This window comes from Paramormyrops kingsleyae, chromosome 4, assembly GCF_048594095.1.
Source record: "Paramormyrops kingsleyae isolate MSU_618 chromosome 4, PKINGS_0.4, whole genome shotgun sequence".
Classification (NCBI taxonomy): domain Eukaryota; kingdom Metazoa; phylum Chordata; class Actinopteri; order Osteoglossiformes; family Mormyridae; genus Paramormyrops; species Paramormyrops kingsleyae.
In genome coordinates this window covers 31812643-31830374 of record NC_132800.1, presented here as the reverse complement: position 1 = coordinate 31830374, position 17732 = coordinate 31812643, and the positions used below count along the sequence as shown (strand labels likewise).

General features: G+C 48.6%; 1 protein-coding gene across 1 annotated transcript in view; it reads left to right on the top strand.

Moving 5' to 3' along the window:
• myo10 (myosin X) overlaps positions 1–17732 on the top strand; it is an 89644-nt gene that overhangs the window by 17713 nt on the left and 54199 nt on the right. The window contains exons 2-3 of the mRNA XM_023815616.2: positions 409–507; positions 10728–10886. Coding sequence (XP_023671384.2) covers positions 409–507; positions 10728–10886 — 258 coding nt within the window. The remainder of the gene's footprint in view (positions 1–408; positions 508–10727; positions 10887–17732) is intronic.

The following is a 17732-nucleotide window of genomic DNA, read 5'->3' as shown; positions in this document are numbered from 1 at the left end:
CCAACCCCCATCAGGGTTACCTGAAAACGGTTCAGTTGGCACATAAGATCGCGTACGGTCGCCCCGCCATGAATATCCCTTTATCCGCAGTTGCCGGCGTAAACCTACATTCAGATATCAGATAAGTGTGACACGTGAGAACTCAGCAGAAGCGCCGTCCCAGTGGTCCGTGAACACAAATGCCGGCCTTAAATCAGGGATCATAAACCACTTTCCCTAAAAATGGGCATGTATCCGTGAGAGCTGCCGCCGGCTGCGCTTTATAGGTTAACAACCTTCGCTCAAATTACAGTTTGCTGTTTTTCTACTCAGATTTTGTCTTTTAGCCATAACCAGCGGAAGGCTAAGGATGGGACAGGCCCAAAGACCACAGCATCCTTCTGACGTTGCGATTTCCTTTCCCAACAGGGGGCTCGTGTTTGGCTGCGTGAAGATGGGCAGTTCCTGCCCAGCACAGTGTCATCCTGCTCTGGGGGCGTGGCTGTGTTTACTACTGACTACGGCCAGGTAAGGCTAGCTTGTTCATTAACCCCCCCCCCCCACCCTGCCAATAGCATATGGTTTATTCCAGCAAACGCCCAATGGGAATCAGAGATGCTATCGAAGAAAATCTGGCTAAACAATTGTCATATTTACTACCATCAGTACAATCAACTTCTCTTATCTCTGATGAAAACGTTCAAAGCAGCTTCGGTGTCGTCAGTCATAGAGATTTGTGGGGATTTTAAGCTCTGTCAGTGTTACTCTGTCAGTGTTACTCTGTCAGTGTTAGATTTAACAGATGATTTAATATGTGTATATAAGCCCAACAGTAGAGCACACACACAGTCTATATACTATAGCACCTACTGAATACACTGTGCAGTGACGGCATATATGAATCTGGTCCCGCTAGTATTTCCAGAACTTTCCAGTAGCATACGTTTATACGGACAGTTGGGTCCATCGCTGCTGTGTGAGGGAACATCTCAGAATGATCTGCAGCAGCGTCTGCTTGCCAGTGGGCGCGGATGGGGCCGATTAATCTGACATTTTGGAAGTCACCAGTGTGTCTGCAGAAAGCTTCCTCAGCAGCTGTCATGGGTTGTGTCGCCTCTGGTCGGGCTGCCGCATTCCGCATTTCCGTTTACGGCGGGAAGAGCACATGAGCAGAGGACGTAAATATATGCTGTATCGTTACATTTCTTCTCTACCTCGTGGTCTAACACAGGGATCCCTGATTATTTTTCCTTGGAGGCCAAATTCTACCTGAACACAAAGCCATTATGTAGTGCGTCCCCAACACAAATGGTGGATGAGCGCATCGGGCCATAATGAAATTTGGCTGACCTTCAATCAATCAATCAATCAGTCAATCAATCAATCAGTCAATCTTTATTTATTGAACACTATTTTAACCACAGAGGTTACAAAGTGCTAAACACTTTAAAATAACCTAATTAAAATTAGCATAACAATAAGCACAGATTTAAAAGAAAAAAAACAATCAGTTTTAAATAACAGAATAAAATGACAAACAAACAAACAAACAAATAATAATAAAATACCATTCAGAAATGCAGGATTCTCGGTAGGGGACTCTAGACCACCACCTCTGGTCCTCCTGCAAGGGCTTTCGAACCGCTGCCACACCTGGACCCAAACCCAGTGTCCTTTGGGGGACTCAAGCCCAGAGTCTTCAGGGGAGCCACCTCCGGTTGACACTGACGAAGAAGGAACCCAAACCCTCCTTCTACACGGGGGGGATTGGGTGACCGTGCGATTGTCTGGTTGTTGGTGACCACAGCTCCAATATTAGCTATATACATCTTTCTGGGGCAAAACCATAAGCATGGGGTTAGACATTTTAGCGTGTTGCAGCACCTAGCAAGCGGGGGTGAGTTTTTAATGTCACACAGACTGTTTATACGTCTATAGCACTTTTTGCTGACCACACAGGCTGTGACCATTGGAAGTTGGCATTTGGACTGGATAAAGTATACAGAGTCTGGCATCTGGTTTTAAATCTATGTCTGGCCAGGTCTGAAGGCAATTAGGTTCTCTGCGACAAGCACACTGTGATTTTTACTGCAGCATTCTGGAACTGTAAGCAGACTCCATGCATTAAAAAACGTTTAATAAAATCCAAGATGTGTGTCTTCTGGATTCACTTAAATTACACATTTTTAAATTACATATTACAGTTTTTTTTTTTTTTTTTTTTTTTACAAAGTCTGATGTAGGGAACTGGGTCCTGGCTCGTGCAATGCGGCTGACATGGTCACTATGGTTACTGTTGCTGGGCGAAGGTTATGTCTCTGACTTATCACTAGATACTTCTGTCCCCCTGTGGTGGACAAAAGGGGCAGGAAAGAGGACAGCTTGAGCCGTCAGATCACTGAACTGCTCATGTCAATAAACCGTGTGTTTTGACCTTACATTTTAACGATGGATTTGTGGATTTATTGCTTCTCTGGACGTAAACGGCCTGTTCATGTCAAGCTGAGAGCGGCTCCCATAAAGGCACTGAAGACTCAGCCACTGTAAGCTGCTGAAAGTATATGCATGAATAGGTCCCCGGGTGCCGTCTTCTTAAAGGAATGATAAAAAATTTGCCATACAAAAAAAGGTAGAACCTTTAAGGACTTTTGTGGACCTCTGAACGAATGCAGGAGCGTTTTCATGCAAGCGAACGTTTGTTTACAGTCATAAATAGCAACAGAAATATAAATTGTTATCATCATAACCATCTGCAGCCTTGAGGTTGACGTCCTTCCGCATGATTGGCGGACACGTGAGGACGAATCAGGGGGGTGGGATGAGAAAGAGTTGTGAAATTTCCTTTGGGGGCAATAACAAATATTTCATGAAAACGGCGGAGGGAGAAAATGCGAGTCACTTTCTTGTGGCTTTTTTGCATTTCTGTAGCTAAATCAAACGTGTGGCTTGTGAGGCAGACGAGAAGCTGCTCACCGTATGTTTGGGCTGAACGGGGCGGTTTCCGGGTTCGACTGGCTAACGTACAGACCCAGAGATGCATCTTCATTGGAAGGGTGTTAACACCTATACGTAATCTCTCTGCTCAGTGGGGGGGGGGGGCACTGATCTCTAGGGTTGGGGATTCAAATCCTGCTTCCGCTCCCGCGCCCCTGAATGCATCTGTCGGGTTTCGGTGGGATAATCCTCATGTGGTGTGTGTGCTTAGGGGCTGGTGGTGACCCATACCAGAAGGGCGGCGACGTGGAGCTTGGCCGTGCCTGCGGCCGCAGGATTAACCTGTCTGTCCCTCTCGCCCCGGCTGAGGCATTAGCCTCCGTCTGCTGGCCTTTTGGGAAAATCCCTTCTGAGCCCGGCGACGGGTAGATGGCCAGCGTGCGTGGGTGTCTGTGAGCTCTGCCTCCCCCCCCCAGATCCGGCAGCCGCCCCGCACCTCCTGCATCCGGCAGGGGGTAGTCGGCCTGCAAGTGGGGGGGGTCCATGAGCTCTGCCTCCCCCCTGGACCCGGTGGCTGCCCCCACCTCCTGATTCTGTTGCTTCGCTGTGACCAGCAGGTCATTGTCCCCAGTGGAAATGGGGTACGGGCCATTGCTGTCTTTTCAGGACCTGAAATCAGATGAGTGTGGGGGCCAGGCATAAGTGTAAGGGGAGATGGAGGCATGGAGGGACATGGGGGGGGGGGGGAGGTCTGTAAGGTGAGGAGCGCAATACCTGGCAGCGGGATGCCGTGAGGCTTTGTGTTCCCGTCGCACGAGTCCGGTCTCCGTACAGGGTGTGTGTGCATCTTTCAGGATGCTTGTATTCGCTGGGGGGCCGGAGACTGTCCTTCGCCATTTGGCTAGCGTGTCGGAGGACCAGAGGGATTGATGGGTCTTTTAACCCCCCCCCCCCCCCCCAACCCGATCCAATTTCAGACCCCTAACAGAGGGACCACGACGTCTGAATAGATATTAAACAGAATAGGCATCTGGGACAAAGCCAGGAAAGACCACAGGTAATTCAGGAATGCACAGCTGCTCTTTGGGCAGACGTTTTTGATGATGATGATTTCGGTGTCACTGGGGGGGGGGCGCTATTTGGGTCAGTGTCACTGAAACTGCTCCAGAAGTGGAGGAAGCTCTCTGGGGTGGGGGGGGGGGGGGAGTCGTGTGGAAAGCTAGTAAACAGTTAAATGGCTTTAAAACTTTCCAGAATTAAAATGTGATTCAGGATTCGCTTCAAGCTTTTCTCTATTTTTTTTCTTTTACTGGAGCCATCTACGTGGTGGAGGGGGGGGGGGGAGGCCACTCCCAAGGCCGCCCCTAAACCGCCCAGCCTTGTAATTATGGCCTTCGCAGCGTCGATCCCTTCTTGTCTCTCGCCCTCATAAGTGTGGCATTCACAGGAAGATTCTCTGCCAGCGTCTGTTCTGGGGCTGGAATCCCCGGTCCAGCCAGTCTCTGCGTTTATGTCTCGTCTGTATATCTGTCGCATCTCAGCGGATATCATTTTGGTAATCAGGAAACTCGTTAGGGTAACCCACTTCAGAGACCAGCAGAGGAGAGGAGCTGGCGTGGTGGAACTTTCTGGCAAAACGGTAGCCGGGCCTTCAGTTAAGTCCCTTCAAAGAACGTCAGTCATAAAAAGAAGAAAAAAAATAGCTAAATGTTTTTTTTTTCCAGAATTCAGACAAAACCAAGACCACATTAATTCTCAATACATATATATGTGTACAAAAAATTATATAACTTAAATATAAATTAGGTAAATGATTTTCCAGAGTCAGAAATGCTGTTTCAGTACGTTGAAGGACCTTGTTCTTATGGATGTGTCAGTATTCAAAGCCACGTTTGAGCCACATTTAGGCAATTTAAGTTTTTAAGTAATTAATCAGTTGTTATGGGTGGTTTCCGGGTAAATGAAAACCAAGATGCTATCGCTCTAACCTGTAGTTATCTCATAATGTTTAGCATTTAGCGCCGGATTGTCCGGGCTTATCGCTCCTGTCCTTGTTCTCAAACTGTTTGCGAGCTTAGCTTTCCTCGCTTGTGAAGTATGTAATCAAGTCGCAGTGGTGAATCCTCTTCTGAGATGCGAAGCAACCAGTATTTAAAGTGGAACCACAGCCAGCGGGTTGACTGAAGCTTGTGGGCACAGACAGCAGTTTCCTTGTTAAAGACCACAGCTTTGGTAAGGCCTTCTGTGTTTGAAGTTTAATTCCATCCTGGATCTGCAAAAGCTCCCCTTTAAAACTGGGCTGTTGACTCCGCCCCTTATGGAAGCCCCCTTATCTTTCATTTCACTCTATTTGCTCCCGCTAACCCCAGCTACGCCGTCCTCTCTTGCATCTTCTCTCCAGTGTCTGAAATTTAAGGCAGAAGCCGGTTTTTGCCTAATTAGACGCTGCTGTTCAGCCGTGCCACCTCAAAGGGCTCTAACGCGAGCGACCGAGGCGAAAGGCTTTCGAGTATCTAGAACAGGGCTGCCGTTGGGTTCTCTCTTGCCCCAGGTGCCTTCGGAGTTCTGCTGTGCCACGCCGGGTCTGAACGAGCGGAAGAGGCGCCGCCGTTTTGTCCCCGTAAGCTGCTCGGTGTCGAGTTATAAAACGCCATTCTTCACGCGACGACAGATCGACTTTGATCCATCCTACTGAAATGTACCTTGAGGGTGTAGACCGGGCAGCTGCCGAGCTTTTGAAAGCTTTTGAAACGATGGCTTCTGGAACACAGGGCACAGGGCATTAAGAGCCAAGTCTGTAGGTTTTAGGCAGCCCTAATAGTGGATTCAAACGTCAACAGAGGGTGGGAGACATAGCTGAAAGGAGTGAAGATCCCTGACTCAATAGTTCCCTCAAATTGGTCACTTATAGAACCCTTTCACAGTGCTCATAAAGTGTCTATTTATGGCACACAGCAATGGTCTGAGCTCCCAAACGATCATTTATTTCATAAAGAACTCAGTTCAAAGGCTCTGTCCCAGCAAGATGCATTGACCCGTTCAGACCGTCCAAACCGTCCAAATGCCAGTTTTCCTATCGCCCGACTGATTGTCACGCGAAAAGTCAATGGTCCTCCTGCTGCGTTGTGATTGGCCGGGCTCTTATTCTGTTTTCATTGGCCCAGTCAGAGTATGCCTTTTCATACCAGGGGGTCCAGAAGAATGAAGTCACAACCCCAAAGTGGGTCACGCGGAGATTGAATATCCAACAAGTCGTTTGTGTTGTGTTTATTTTTTCAGTTTGTATTTTTGTCGTACCCTAGGCCACGGTTTGCCTCCAGTTTTGGAAGCGCAAGCGTCGCTTGGCTGCCGTGTTGTATTCATATGGGCGACGTGTACCGACCTCGAGAGCAGCGTGTCTTTGGCCAAACCACCGCAAGTCAGTTCAGTAACCATATAAAACCGTAAGCATCTGCCACAGAGAGAAATTTTAAATACAGAACACTTGAGCTTTCTGTACCAAATGTGCACCCAAACAAGCCCTCCAACAGAGGTCCGGCCGGTCAGGGTTTCCTGGGGGAGATAGCATTGTACCCGAAGAATGGGAGCAGGGACCGCTGGTTCTGTTTCTGTGTAGTACTGGATTTAGTTCCACTAAAGAGTCCGCATGTTATTACTGGATTATATTCAGAAATGTATTATGAAAAATGCATTGACTTACTGTATGAGTACACAACAAACCCTGTACTGATCGTTTTTGTTTGTTTTGGCTGTATTTGGTGCCTGTTTTACTTGTATAGTCTTCCCTTTATTTTTTAATATGTAATGAAATCTCGGTGTGATATTAAAGTAGGAATTATTTATGCCAATGTCTCCCAAGCTGGTCCTCGGGGACCCGCAGACAGTCCACATTTTTGCTCCCCGCCAGCTCTCAGTAGGAGCAAAAACGTGGATTGTCTGTGAGTCCCAGAGGACTGGATTGGAAAACGGCCTTTTGAGAGGAAGAGTACAATAGTTTGGTTGAAGCTGAGCTTCAGTGAAGCGGATAGACGTTTCTGCCTGAGGGTCAGGCTTGGCTTGTTGTGTGAAGTATGATTCGCAGATTAGTTCTCAAAGGCCGCGGGTCTCCGAGAGGAGCTCTTCTTGTCCCGTATGTTTTCTGTTTTGCGAAAGTGAAAGTGGGGGAGGGATGGATGTGTCATCCCACCACCATGCTTGTGTGCTAAGCATTATTCGCCGGGATGCACGGCTACGTTTGTCCGGGCCACTGCAAAGGGGGGCCTGTTCAGTCAGATCCCTGTCCAGTCTGAGCAATGGTGCCGACTAAAAGTGGTTTTGTGAAAGATCAGGTAGGTGGGGGTGTGAGAGTGTAGGGCCCTGGAGCCCACTGTGCGTTGATATCCAGCGAAAGTGTCTCCGGGGTGTTGGGGGGCCTGTTGCCTATAAACAGAGTGTGGTTGGCGTGTCGTGCCTGGGTCATCGCCCCCATGGGACATCGCCGGGGACGGCAGGAGCATGTCCGGGGTCCCTGGAGAGATGGTCCCAGCCTTGTTGTTCTGCAGGAATGTTGGGAATGAGACCCCCCACGACAAAGGGGGTCTCTGAGGGACGACGCAGGCCAGCGACATACGTCACAGAGCCGGCCCTGCCCTGGAAGCGTCCCAAGGATCCTTGCGTCTGCCGATCTATTGTGGGGGGGGGGGGGGGGGTTTCTTGCCGATTGAGATTATGAAACACCCCCCATTGCATTCATAAGGAATACTTTTTAACAAAGGACCCCCTCATCAGACGTTTCAAACAGCCCGATCGTGGCTGCATTTCGCTACGTGTGACGTTTCTGTCCCCGCATTCCGCTCTCTCTCTCTTTCTCTCTCTCTCTCTCTCTCTCTTGCCGAGGCCACGTGGCACTTTGCGGCTCCTTGCAGGATCCATCGTCCCTGTTCTTGGTTTCCGAACATCTTCTGCTCCTGAAGAAGAAAACTAGTGTAATTGTCAGCCTAGGAAAACAATCGTAAAGGATCATTTTAAAAAAATTTTTTTTTGTAATTATGCGGGGGGTTTTTTTGGAGGGGTTGTTTCTTTGACCTTGAACAAAAATTCATGGTTTTCTTGGGTTTTGTGGCAACGTGAGACGTTTTCATTGTGAATTCAACCTTCTGAAGATCAAAACAACGATTTGACTCATTCGGTTTTATGGCTGGTTTTTATGGCTGCGTATAAAAATCTCCAGTCATGGTGGGTTTTTTTCCAGGGTTCCAGGCCATTTTATCAGCTCCCTAGCCAAGGGGGCAACGTATCGTCATGATGTAGCTGCGATTTCCCCCATAGTGTCCTGTGTGAAGACAGAGGCGGCTGATCAATTGACCTCAACTGAATCGCCTCAGCTAAGAATCACTTTCTGTCCCAACACTTGACTCTACCACCAACCCTCTAGGGCAGCATCTGTGTAATTAGGGACTGGATCTTTCAGATGTTCTACCTGAGGATGGAACGCTGGGGCTCATTTGCGATTGCATGCGGGGTAATGGTGGATTGGAAAATCACACCTCAGGGATGGAATTGAAGGTTGAGCAGTAGACGAAGGACAGATTATGTCCCTGTGCGTGTGCAGCTCGGCGAGTTTGGAGGCTGTGTCTGTCATCGGAAGGTCACCGGTTCAAATCCCAGGGTCGGCAGAGTGAATTCACCGGGGACTGTTTGACCTTGCTTTATCAAACATCTACGTCGCTCTTGATAAAAGTCTGCTGGATGAATAAAACAAAATCGTGTTCAAAAAAGTGCTCTGATGTAATGTTATGATGGAGTGACACAGATGGGCAGAACGCAAGGGGCAGGCATCGTGGCCTCGGTAATCAGATAGAGAGGCTGTTCGAGGTCCGGCAGATATCAGGATGGGAGGCGTTAGCTTAGCTTGAGTGCTCACTGCGGTCAGACTGACGTGGGCCACACTCTGACCCACCGGTATCGGTCCGCCGGGACGGTGGTTCACGTCACGCTGTAGATCACTGGTAGTGTTCCTTTGTTGTGGCTCGCACCGAGGGCCCCTTCGATGTCAGCAGGCTGCATAAGGCCTCTGAGTCGTTGCCAGAGGATAGGGGCGGGGTTGGGGTGTGGAGACGATCCACGAGATCATCCATCTCCCATCAGGCTGCATTCCGACGGAGGAGGCCTTGGGCTGAGTCACGGCCTCGTTCCAACCACATACACACACCGCATTCTCCTTGTTTTTCCCCTCCAGGCGGGCTTGTGTGTGTGTTTTTTTTTTTTTTTTTGGGGGGGGGGGGCCTGGCATATAATTCATCTTTCATGCCACCGCGACTGTAACTTTCCGTGCCGGTTCTGTGCTGAGTGGCGGATCTCCTACCGGACGGCCCCGCAGCACCAGAATTCGCCGCGTCTCCTCCGCCTCTTGCTCTTACAGTCAAATATAGCTGCTCGGATGTGATGGACCAGCTCATTCTGGCGTCCACAGCTGTTCTGGAGCGACACTAACAGTCCTACGGTGGTGATCTACGCTCAGATGGCTGGGTTCTCCGCCCACTCTACAGTACCTCCCCAGTTGGTACAGCCTTGTGCTTTCGAAAGGTTTTTAAGGGAAAATGGGATATAAGTGGCCAATTCAAATTTTTCCAGGAATTTTCCTGATGTCTCTGGATTGCCCACAATGTGTGTGTGTGCGTGTGTGTGTGTGTGTGTGTTTACCCTGGACTTCCATCCTGTCCAGAAAGTCCTATGCCTTCCTACAATAGGTTTCAGGTTCACTGTCACCCTATACAGGATAAGCACACGGAGGGATGTGTTCTTTGTGTTTTGCGCTGTATTCAGAATAACACAGCATATTAAGGGCTTTTCAGCTGAAAATAATTTGCCCCAGGAGCTGATGACTTTAACTGCAGCGTCAGCTGACCTTGTGTTCCAGCCTGAGTCAGATCAGCCCAAACTGATTACCAGCCTGCGGTGGGCCGACACGAGCAGGGGAGGGAAATCACTTTAAGCTCCGTCAGCGTGCCGATTTGGCTTATTTTGAAACAAGAAGGTCAAAGCGTGACAGACGGGCAGCATTCGGACAAAACAGTCCTCACTCGAGATGGTGAATTAATCCAAAAAATCAAAACAAAGCCTTTCAGTTAGAGGCAAAAAAAAAAAAGCTTATGACAGTCGTCACTGTTAAAATTGGATTGACATCCTACCATTTTAAAGAGATTTCTCAGGGTTTCCCACATATCGTACAGCATTCCCGGCGCCTTCCCTCATGTCTTCATGTCTGCCTTTTTCTGCAAATGACATTCGCTTCTCATAACTTCTCACAAACGGCAGACAGGTCTTCCAGTCTCCCCCAGGAGAGTCATTTAAACCCCTGACAGACCATTATACTGTGTTTACAGCATCCTGCCTTCACCCAGTTTCCCAGTTAAACGTTCTAATGGGGGCCTCACACCCAGGCCCCATCGTCCAGGTATTCCGGGCCAGAGAAAACTGTTTACCCTTTTGCACAACCATTCCTGTCCTGCTGCAGCTAAAACCAAGGAGTCTAAACTTCTTCTCCCTGGAGAGAATATTTTTAACTTGTTTAACATCGTTTTACTGGCTCACATTTCAGTCTGACTCCCGTTACTATCCTTTTATAAATCATTTTGTTTGGAGACCATTTTAAAACCATCTTCATGATGCTGCTTATTATAATATTTTGGCTTAAAGTTCTGGGTACCATCTCAAAGGCCGTCAAACTGAGTTCATCGTGGTAAATCAGCTGGGAGGTTTCCAGAACGATCTGTGGAGCGTGTTTACTGGAATGTGCCCGCATTGTACTCATGGCTCACTCTTCTCCACACCAGGTGTACACCTACAAGCAGAGTACCCTGACCAGGCAGAAGGTGCACGCCATGCATCCCAGCAGCATCAATGGGGTTGAGGACATGGCAGGACTGGGAGACCTCCATGACGGCGCCATCATGCACAACCTGTACCTCCGCTACCAGCAGGACAAGATCTACGTGAGTCATGTCACCTGTCAAAGGCATTCCTCATGAGGCGTCACGCATGACCAGAGCTGGGGTCCTGGGTGTCTCCTGACTGGTGTTGTCGACAGTTCATGGGATCGCGGCGCACGTGACGAAACCCCAGGCCCGTTGAGAGATAAGGCCAAGACCAAAACATGTCAAAGAGCTGCGAGAGTTGAGATCGTGTCAAAGTGGTCTGGTGACGACAGATGCCTCCAGAATCCTGAGAGACGGTGGCTTATTTCCTCAGTACTTGTGCCGTGCCGGTTTCCGTATTTCATGCTAAGCGCAGAACACGGCAACCTCTTGAACTCCTACAGAAAATTCCACCAGGGAATCTGATGATAAAGAGGTCTGTTCTAGTGATGTTTTAGTATCAGAAGTATGGAGTCAGAATAGTGCCATATATACTTGTATGTGTACTTTCCAATTTGCACCCGTAAAATGAAATTTGCTCGCACTGAACACAATTTTCATTCGCAAAATACTGAACAGAAATACGCGTCATATGATCTGTACTTGTATATGAAGATTTGTGAATGAACGTGAAAAACATTTTTTACAAAGATAGAATGGTTTTCAAGTACAAAACCTGTATTGCAAATCCAAGTCCTCTTGCAAATACCAACCTGCGAGTGCAAATTCACACTTGCGCACATAAATAATTTTGGCACTAACTTGCCTAGCGCTTTGCAGATAAATATTTGCTCGCATAGCCACCAATCAAATTAATTCATTTTCTAGCCAATCATAAAACCACTGATGTCCTGCATAATACACATACAAGTATATACGGCACTATTCTGACTCCATACAAAAGTTTTTAATTTGCATTTCTTTCATGCGTTTACCTTCAAGCACCAAGTAAGTCCTCATTTCATTTTTGAGGTGGGATACATTTAAAAAGGACAAAGATTATCATGCAAGTTCCGACTGGCTTTTCCTTGCGGCTGGGACATGTATGTATGAAGCAGGAGATTTACAGACCAATACAATTGTGAATGCAAAAGAAAGCTTTTAGATGCCATGGTGATAAGCCGTTTGGTGAGGCCTAGGCTTGCAGATAGAACTACTGTCTGAATAACTGAGCTCAGGGATGTTTTGCACTGATCTTTAACACTGCAATGTCATGTTTAACTGGCTAGTTTTTTGTCTTTAATTTATGTTATGCTTTCCCCATAAATCGACTCCAAACATCTCTAAATCAAGGTTTACATTCAAATGGATTATAACAACTGACCTGTTCCGCAAGCTTTTTTTCATTAAACAACCATCACATTGAGTAATGCGATCACCATTCATCAATCAGTGCGATTGGATTAGACGTTTCCAGACCTGGGGAATGTACACGACAGACGGCATCCTTAACTGGGAATTCTGAGAAGTCGCAAGGCTTCTCCTGTTAGATATTTGAGGCTGTAGGACATCGGCCAGGTTAATGTGTTCGTACTGCGGTTCCTCGCTCTGTTACTGAAGCAGGTATGTAGGGCTGAGCCTGCTCTGTGTGTTCTGAGCCTGCTCTGTGTTTTCTGAGCCTGCTCTGTGTTTTCTGAGCCTGCTCTGTGTGTTCTGAGCCTGCCCTGTGTGTTCTGAGCCTGCTCTGTGTGTTCTGAGCCTGCTCTGTGTGTTCTGAGCCTGTTCTGTGGCCCAAGCCTGCTCTGCCGTGATACATATGTGGTTGACCCCCCTCTGTTTCCCCTGACTGTCCCCCGCTTCTCAACTTGAAGTGTTGAAGGAGGTGGCCTACTGTGCAGTTGGCCTGGTGATGAAAGGGGGGGGGGGCAGGGTAAAAAAAAAACAGCCAAAGTGAATAAGGAAGCTCGATTTTTAGTGCATTCTATTTTTGCACAAGTTCTTTTATTAATCTGAGTCGGCGATGTGTGCTTCTCTTCAATGTGCCTGTTGTTTTAAAGCCAAAGGCAATAGAACCCCCCCCCCCACACACACACACACACACACACACACACCCTCACCTCGAGTGCAGAGGACAAGGTTGCCTCTTTGGGGAAGCTCTGGATCTGCAGCTTGGAGGCAGATGAACAAACGGAGGCAGCCTTCGGCCTGGGGGAGAGCCATTGGTCGGGGGGGCTAGGGGGTGGTGGTGGCAGTGAACGACGTGTAATTTCTACGCCACCCGCTAAGGGGTGTCACTGTTGGGTTCTCATTGGTTCCTCACTAGTTCTCCTTTGACTTCAGAGGAGCAGACTGGACAGTGCAACCAGAACCGGCATTAACGTGTGTGACGGCGGTGTCGGAGACCCATTGTCCTGACTTCCGGCCCAGATCGCGAACGGGAGGAGGCGCCGGGTGTCACTGTGACGTGAACGGCCAGCTTGTCCCTGCCTGAAATCCACCAATCTGGCCACAACTGTTTTCACCGGCACAAGGCTCATTAAAATGCGCCGCTGCTCTCTCTGCCGTCCAGGAACTGAGAAAAGTCTGCGTATCCCCGCAGTCTGCCTTCCTGTCGCATGCTCCTACTGGATTGGATGGATTTCTACAAAAAACACAATAACACTTTGTAGCTTATACCTGGCACGCTAAAGTGAAGAGCTCTTACAATTTAAACACTCCCTCATAGATCATTTTTGTTCCCTTTTCTCCTGCTGAATCAAGCAGGGGAAAAAAAAAGTTTTTGTTTTTGTATACATATCTTGATGACTTATTCCACCTGTGTTTACTTGGTGACCCCTCCCCCCAAAAAAAAAATGGTAGCGGCCGGCATGACAAATTGATTAGGTGATTATTGCCATATGGAGGCCGTCAAACACGATTATAATGGAGGGATGGGGTCTGCTCCAAAGTTGCTGAGCGTGTTACCGCCACAGTCCTGGACAGAATAGCTCCTTTGTTTGCAGGTTGCTTTACAGGCGACATGCTGGGCCATAAAACGTTCCTTTTGTAGAAGCAGAAACTCTTTGGAGGGCTTCCCAGTCATCGAGAAAAGGTGCTCACTGCTCCAAAGGCTTCTCCTAAATGTTTTCTGATGCCGGGTTTCAAAGACTGTGCCAGTGTCCATTTCTCGACAAGGCATATCCTCGGCGCTAATGTTTGCTAGATGTTGCATTCCATAACATGTGTATTATAGCTGCGTTGGGTTTTCAGCTGTGCTTTTCTGGCTGATGGCATGATTTCTTTAAGGTATTTACTTCAAGGTTTTTTGGTCCTTTTGTTGAAGTGGCACATTCCTGTTTGTTTTTTATAAGCAACTGGCAGCAGCGTTTGTGGTCTGATTCTGGCTGCGGTTCGTTCCATCTCTGTTCACTAAGGATCTCCCTCTCTCATTCACACACACACACACACACACATACACGCGTCTCTCTTATTGTGGAGAATGTGGTAAATTTTAGTAGGTTTAACTGTATCGGTAAAGACTCCACTCTATAATAAGTGGAGTAAATATGAGTAACGCGGCTTTTGTGTCCGAGGCCTTTCATGTTAAACATCACATCATGAAGAAAGATCACGTGATGAAAGCTTGGTGGGACCTGAAGACCAACGTCCGTCACTTTCCCCCCAGTATGTACATCCCAGTAGGCTGTGGAGCCCTACACTATGCAGAACTTTCCAGTGCGTGTGTGCATGAGTGTGAGTGCCGTGCAGCCCGGTGTAAGCCCGGGAACATTGTGACCCCCCCCCCCCCCCCAGAGTTAAATTGAGAATGCAGCCTCTTGCTCTCGCAGCATCAGCGCCTTGATTGGAACCATCTGTGTCCGCAGCTCCGTTCCACCGGCGCGGCCGCTTCCCGACTCCGAAGCACGCGTAGCTTCTTGCTGGTCTCCTCTCTGTGCGCCGGGGATACGCTGGAGCGCATTCAGGAAGCAGGGGGCCTCTATAATTTACATTTTTCCTTGTTCCGCAGACTTTATTGTGCCTGTACGACGGGGAGCAGAGAGAGAACCCTGCTGCTCACAGATCTCCGACGGTTCCACAGGTCCAAGCCGGGCGTCTGGTGGCATTATGCTGTGACATTTCGGACTGGAGTGCGAGTGTAATTGGACCTGAGATCCTGACAAGGCATGTCTGCTTCCCACCCCACCCTTTGCACCTCCTTCCTGTACGGAGGGCATGGTGCCGGCTTAAGTGGCATCAGGCAGTTGTCACATGGTGCCGAAGCTGTATCGTCTGGCCCCTAAACCCCTGAGGCTCGGCCCGAAACAGCTGGAGGTGCAGCTGCCGGCTGGTCACGCCCGTGTGCCGCCCGCGATGGGCAGACAGCACCAGTCTGTCTCCTGGCGCAACTGTCGCCGTCGCATTCTCACTGTTTGCTCAGGAGCTCCCCCTCTGGTCGGGCTGGGTACTGCCTCCCTCGTGTCAGGAGCCGAGCGCTTGAAAACCGCAAAGCTTCTCGTCCCCCGAGTCTCCAGCCAGATGTCGAGGATCACGGACATTAACGTGGAACAGAATGCAACTGGGGTGGCGGAGTCCCTCAAGTCACGTGTAGCTCCTCCGCCAGACCGGCGCAGTGGGGAAGCGAGCTGGGCCGCAGATCTCTTAATGAGGCTGAGCGCGGATCCCCTCAGTAGCTGAGTCAGGATTGGATATCTGCTGTTACTTTCATACTATACCGTTAAGGTAGCCATTTTGTATGTTTTTACAAGTCACATATGGGTTTCCCATTACAGAAAGCCAGGAGGCAATAAAGGGGTACCTGAGAAAAGCTGAACTTCCTCTCTGCACATTTTTAAATGCGTCCGTATCAGCATCCTGAAAGCAGCAGGAGGGCTGCCATTACAGCGGTCGTGCATTTAAAGTCGATCTCAAACTTCTGGACGGGATGAATCAAGTGGAAGCCGCCACCTCACCTGTCTGACCTCTTGCGCAGACGTAGAGGGACCCCCATGCATTCCTGTTGGGTGCCAAATCACAGCTGCCGGCTGACATCCGTGACCTGTATTTGGATAAGAAGCTCTCGGGATGGCTGAAATCCAGATGCCTGATTGGATTCAGATGTGGTATTTTGATGGCCGGTCAAAGGAAGAAGGCTTGTTGCTGAAGCTTCTTGCCCGGGGGATACTTTTCGAGGTATCGGGTGTCCGTGTTTGGCCAGAGGACCAGCAGGACCCTGGGTAGCCTAGAGGATCTGAGAAGCAACGCTGCTCAGTATGGGTTCCCAAAGGATCTTGACCAGATCCTCCTGTTGTCATTGCTGGCAGGTCACGCCAAGGCAGGAAGAGCTGGAATGTTCTCTTGGGTCTTAGCATTTGAACCGAGTCAGATAGGAGGGCATTATTTTTTTGAACGGTAACCCTCACACTCTTGAGGAACCTCGTTGGTACGGAGGTATCTCCGGTGCCCTCTGGAATGTGGGCTGTGTTTGGTAGAGCAGTTGGGTTACTTTCAATGAGCTGTCACAAGGCGAGGAACTGAATATCAATGTCAAGGGACACAAAAGGCCCGGGAGAGGCTAGGTGACGTAACTTGGAACGGATGCCTTGGGCAGAGACCCTGCTGAGTTGAGACGGAGGGCTTGTGCCAAATGAAAGGGACTTTTGGCAAGGCAGGCAGAGGTTGTTCATGTGAAAATTCCATACACTCCACAGGTAGAATGTACAGGCTTTTGGTCTTGTCTTCCACATGCGTTAACCTTGGCTGTAGCTCTGAGACAGGATTTGATGGAATGTCGGAGGATCCCCGACATAGTGGAAGACCTCCTGTTCAAGAGGAGTTAAGACTTGTTGTGAAGGGAGGAACGTTGGCTTAAAATGCCCATAATTGTTTGTTTGTTGTTTTTTCCGCTTCTCAGAAAGCAGGAGCATGTTTGGATGTCTTCACCTACCCTTGCTCCTATTGATGTGGGGAAATTGGCCGATAAGTGATGAGCAAATGGTAATTTTGTAATTTTGTAATGATGATAATTATGGGCTAAGTAGTATGGCAACCAACACTTATTTGCTCACCGAGAGCCTCTGTAAACAGGATGCGGATGCTTGAACCCTCCCTAGTCCGTTAAGCAAATGTGGTCTTTCGTTTGTGTTGGTATTCCTTCTGTAGGGTCGTCTTTGAGAAGGGTTAGGAATGATTTTCCAAATTTGTCGCAAATATTGACCATTAAACGTAGCTTACGTGGTGTTTTCGCTTATTATATTTACTGGTTGTGCGCTTTGTTTTTTTTTGTTCTCACATCCAATATATTTTACTACGTTTTGCCAAAACCAGCTTGTGGTATCATTTGGTATGTAAATGTTTTTTCAACTGCCATTCAAATGCCTTCATATACCAATGTCAGCTAAGCAGGTCAAACAAAGAGCAAATATTTGGTTTTAGTCCAGCCCTAACCCCCACCTTGAATCAACAGGACCCTCAGGTACCTCAGGTAGCCAAAAAGGGATTTATAAACGACAGTCTCAGACCTGTCAGGGATTAAGTACTATTATGAAATCTGATTTCAACATAGTCCCCTACACACAAACCCCAGCTGCCCACCAAGTGACGGCCACAACGAAGAGCCGTTCTTGAGTTTTCTTTGAATGTGGGTGTGTGAATTCTATCTTTTAAAGCCCCCTGGCTCCTTGTCACTCTGCGCAGGTGCTATGGTGAGTGGCTGAAGCATTAATGCCTGGGATGAATCAATCAGCGCCTTGACACTGCACCCCGCCCCCACCCCCCACCCCCGCCAGCTTTAATTGGGCCCCCTCGCGTAGATAATGTCTTACATCTGTTTGTCGTCGAACAAAAACTGGAAACACACTCCACAAGGAGAAAAGGCCCCCACGGTGACCACTGGTGTGTGTGAGCGAGTGTGTGTCTGATGTTTTGTGAGGAAGACCACAGCACGGTACCATAAGAGCCAAAACAGAAGTGTCGCGGCACCCAGTTTGTTTGGGGAGACGAAGCCCA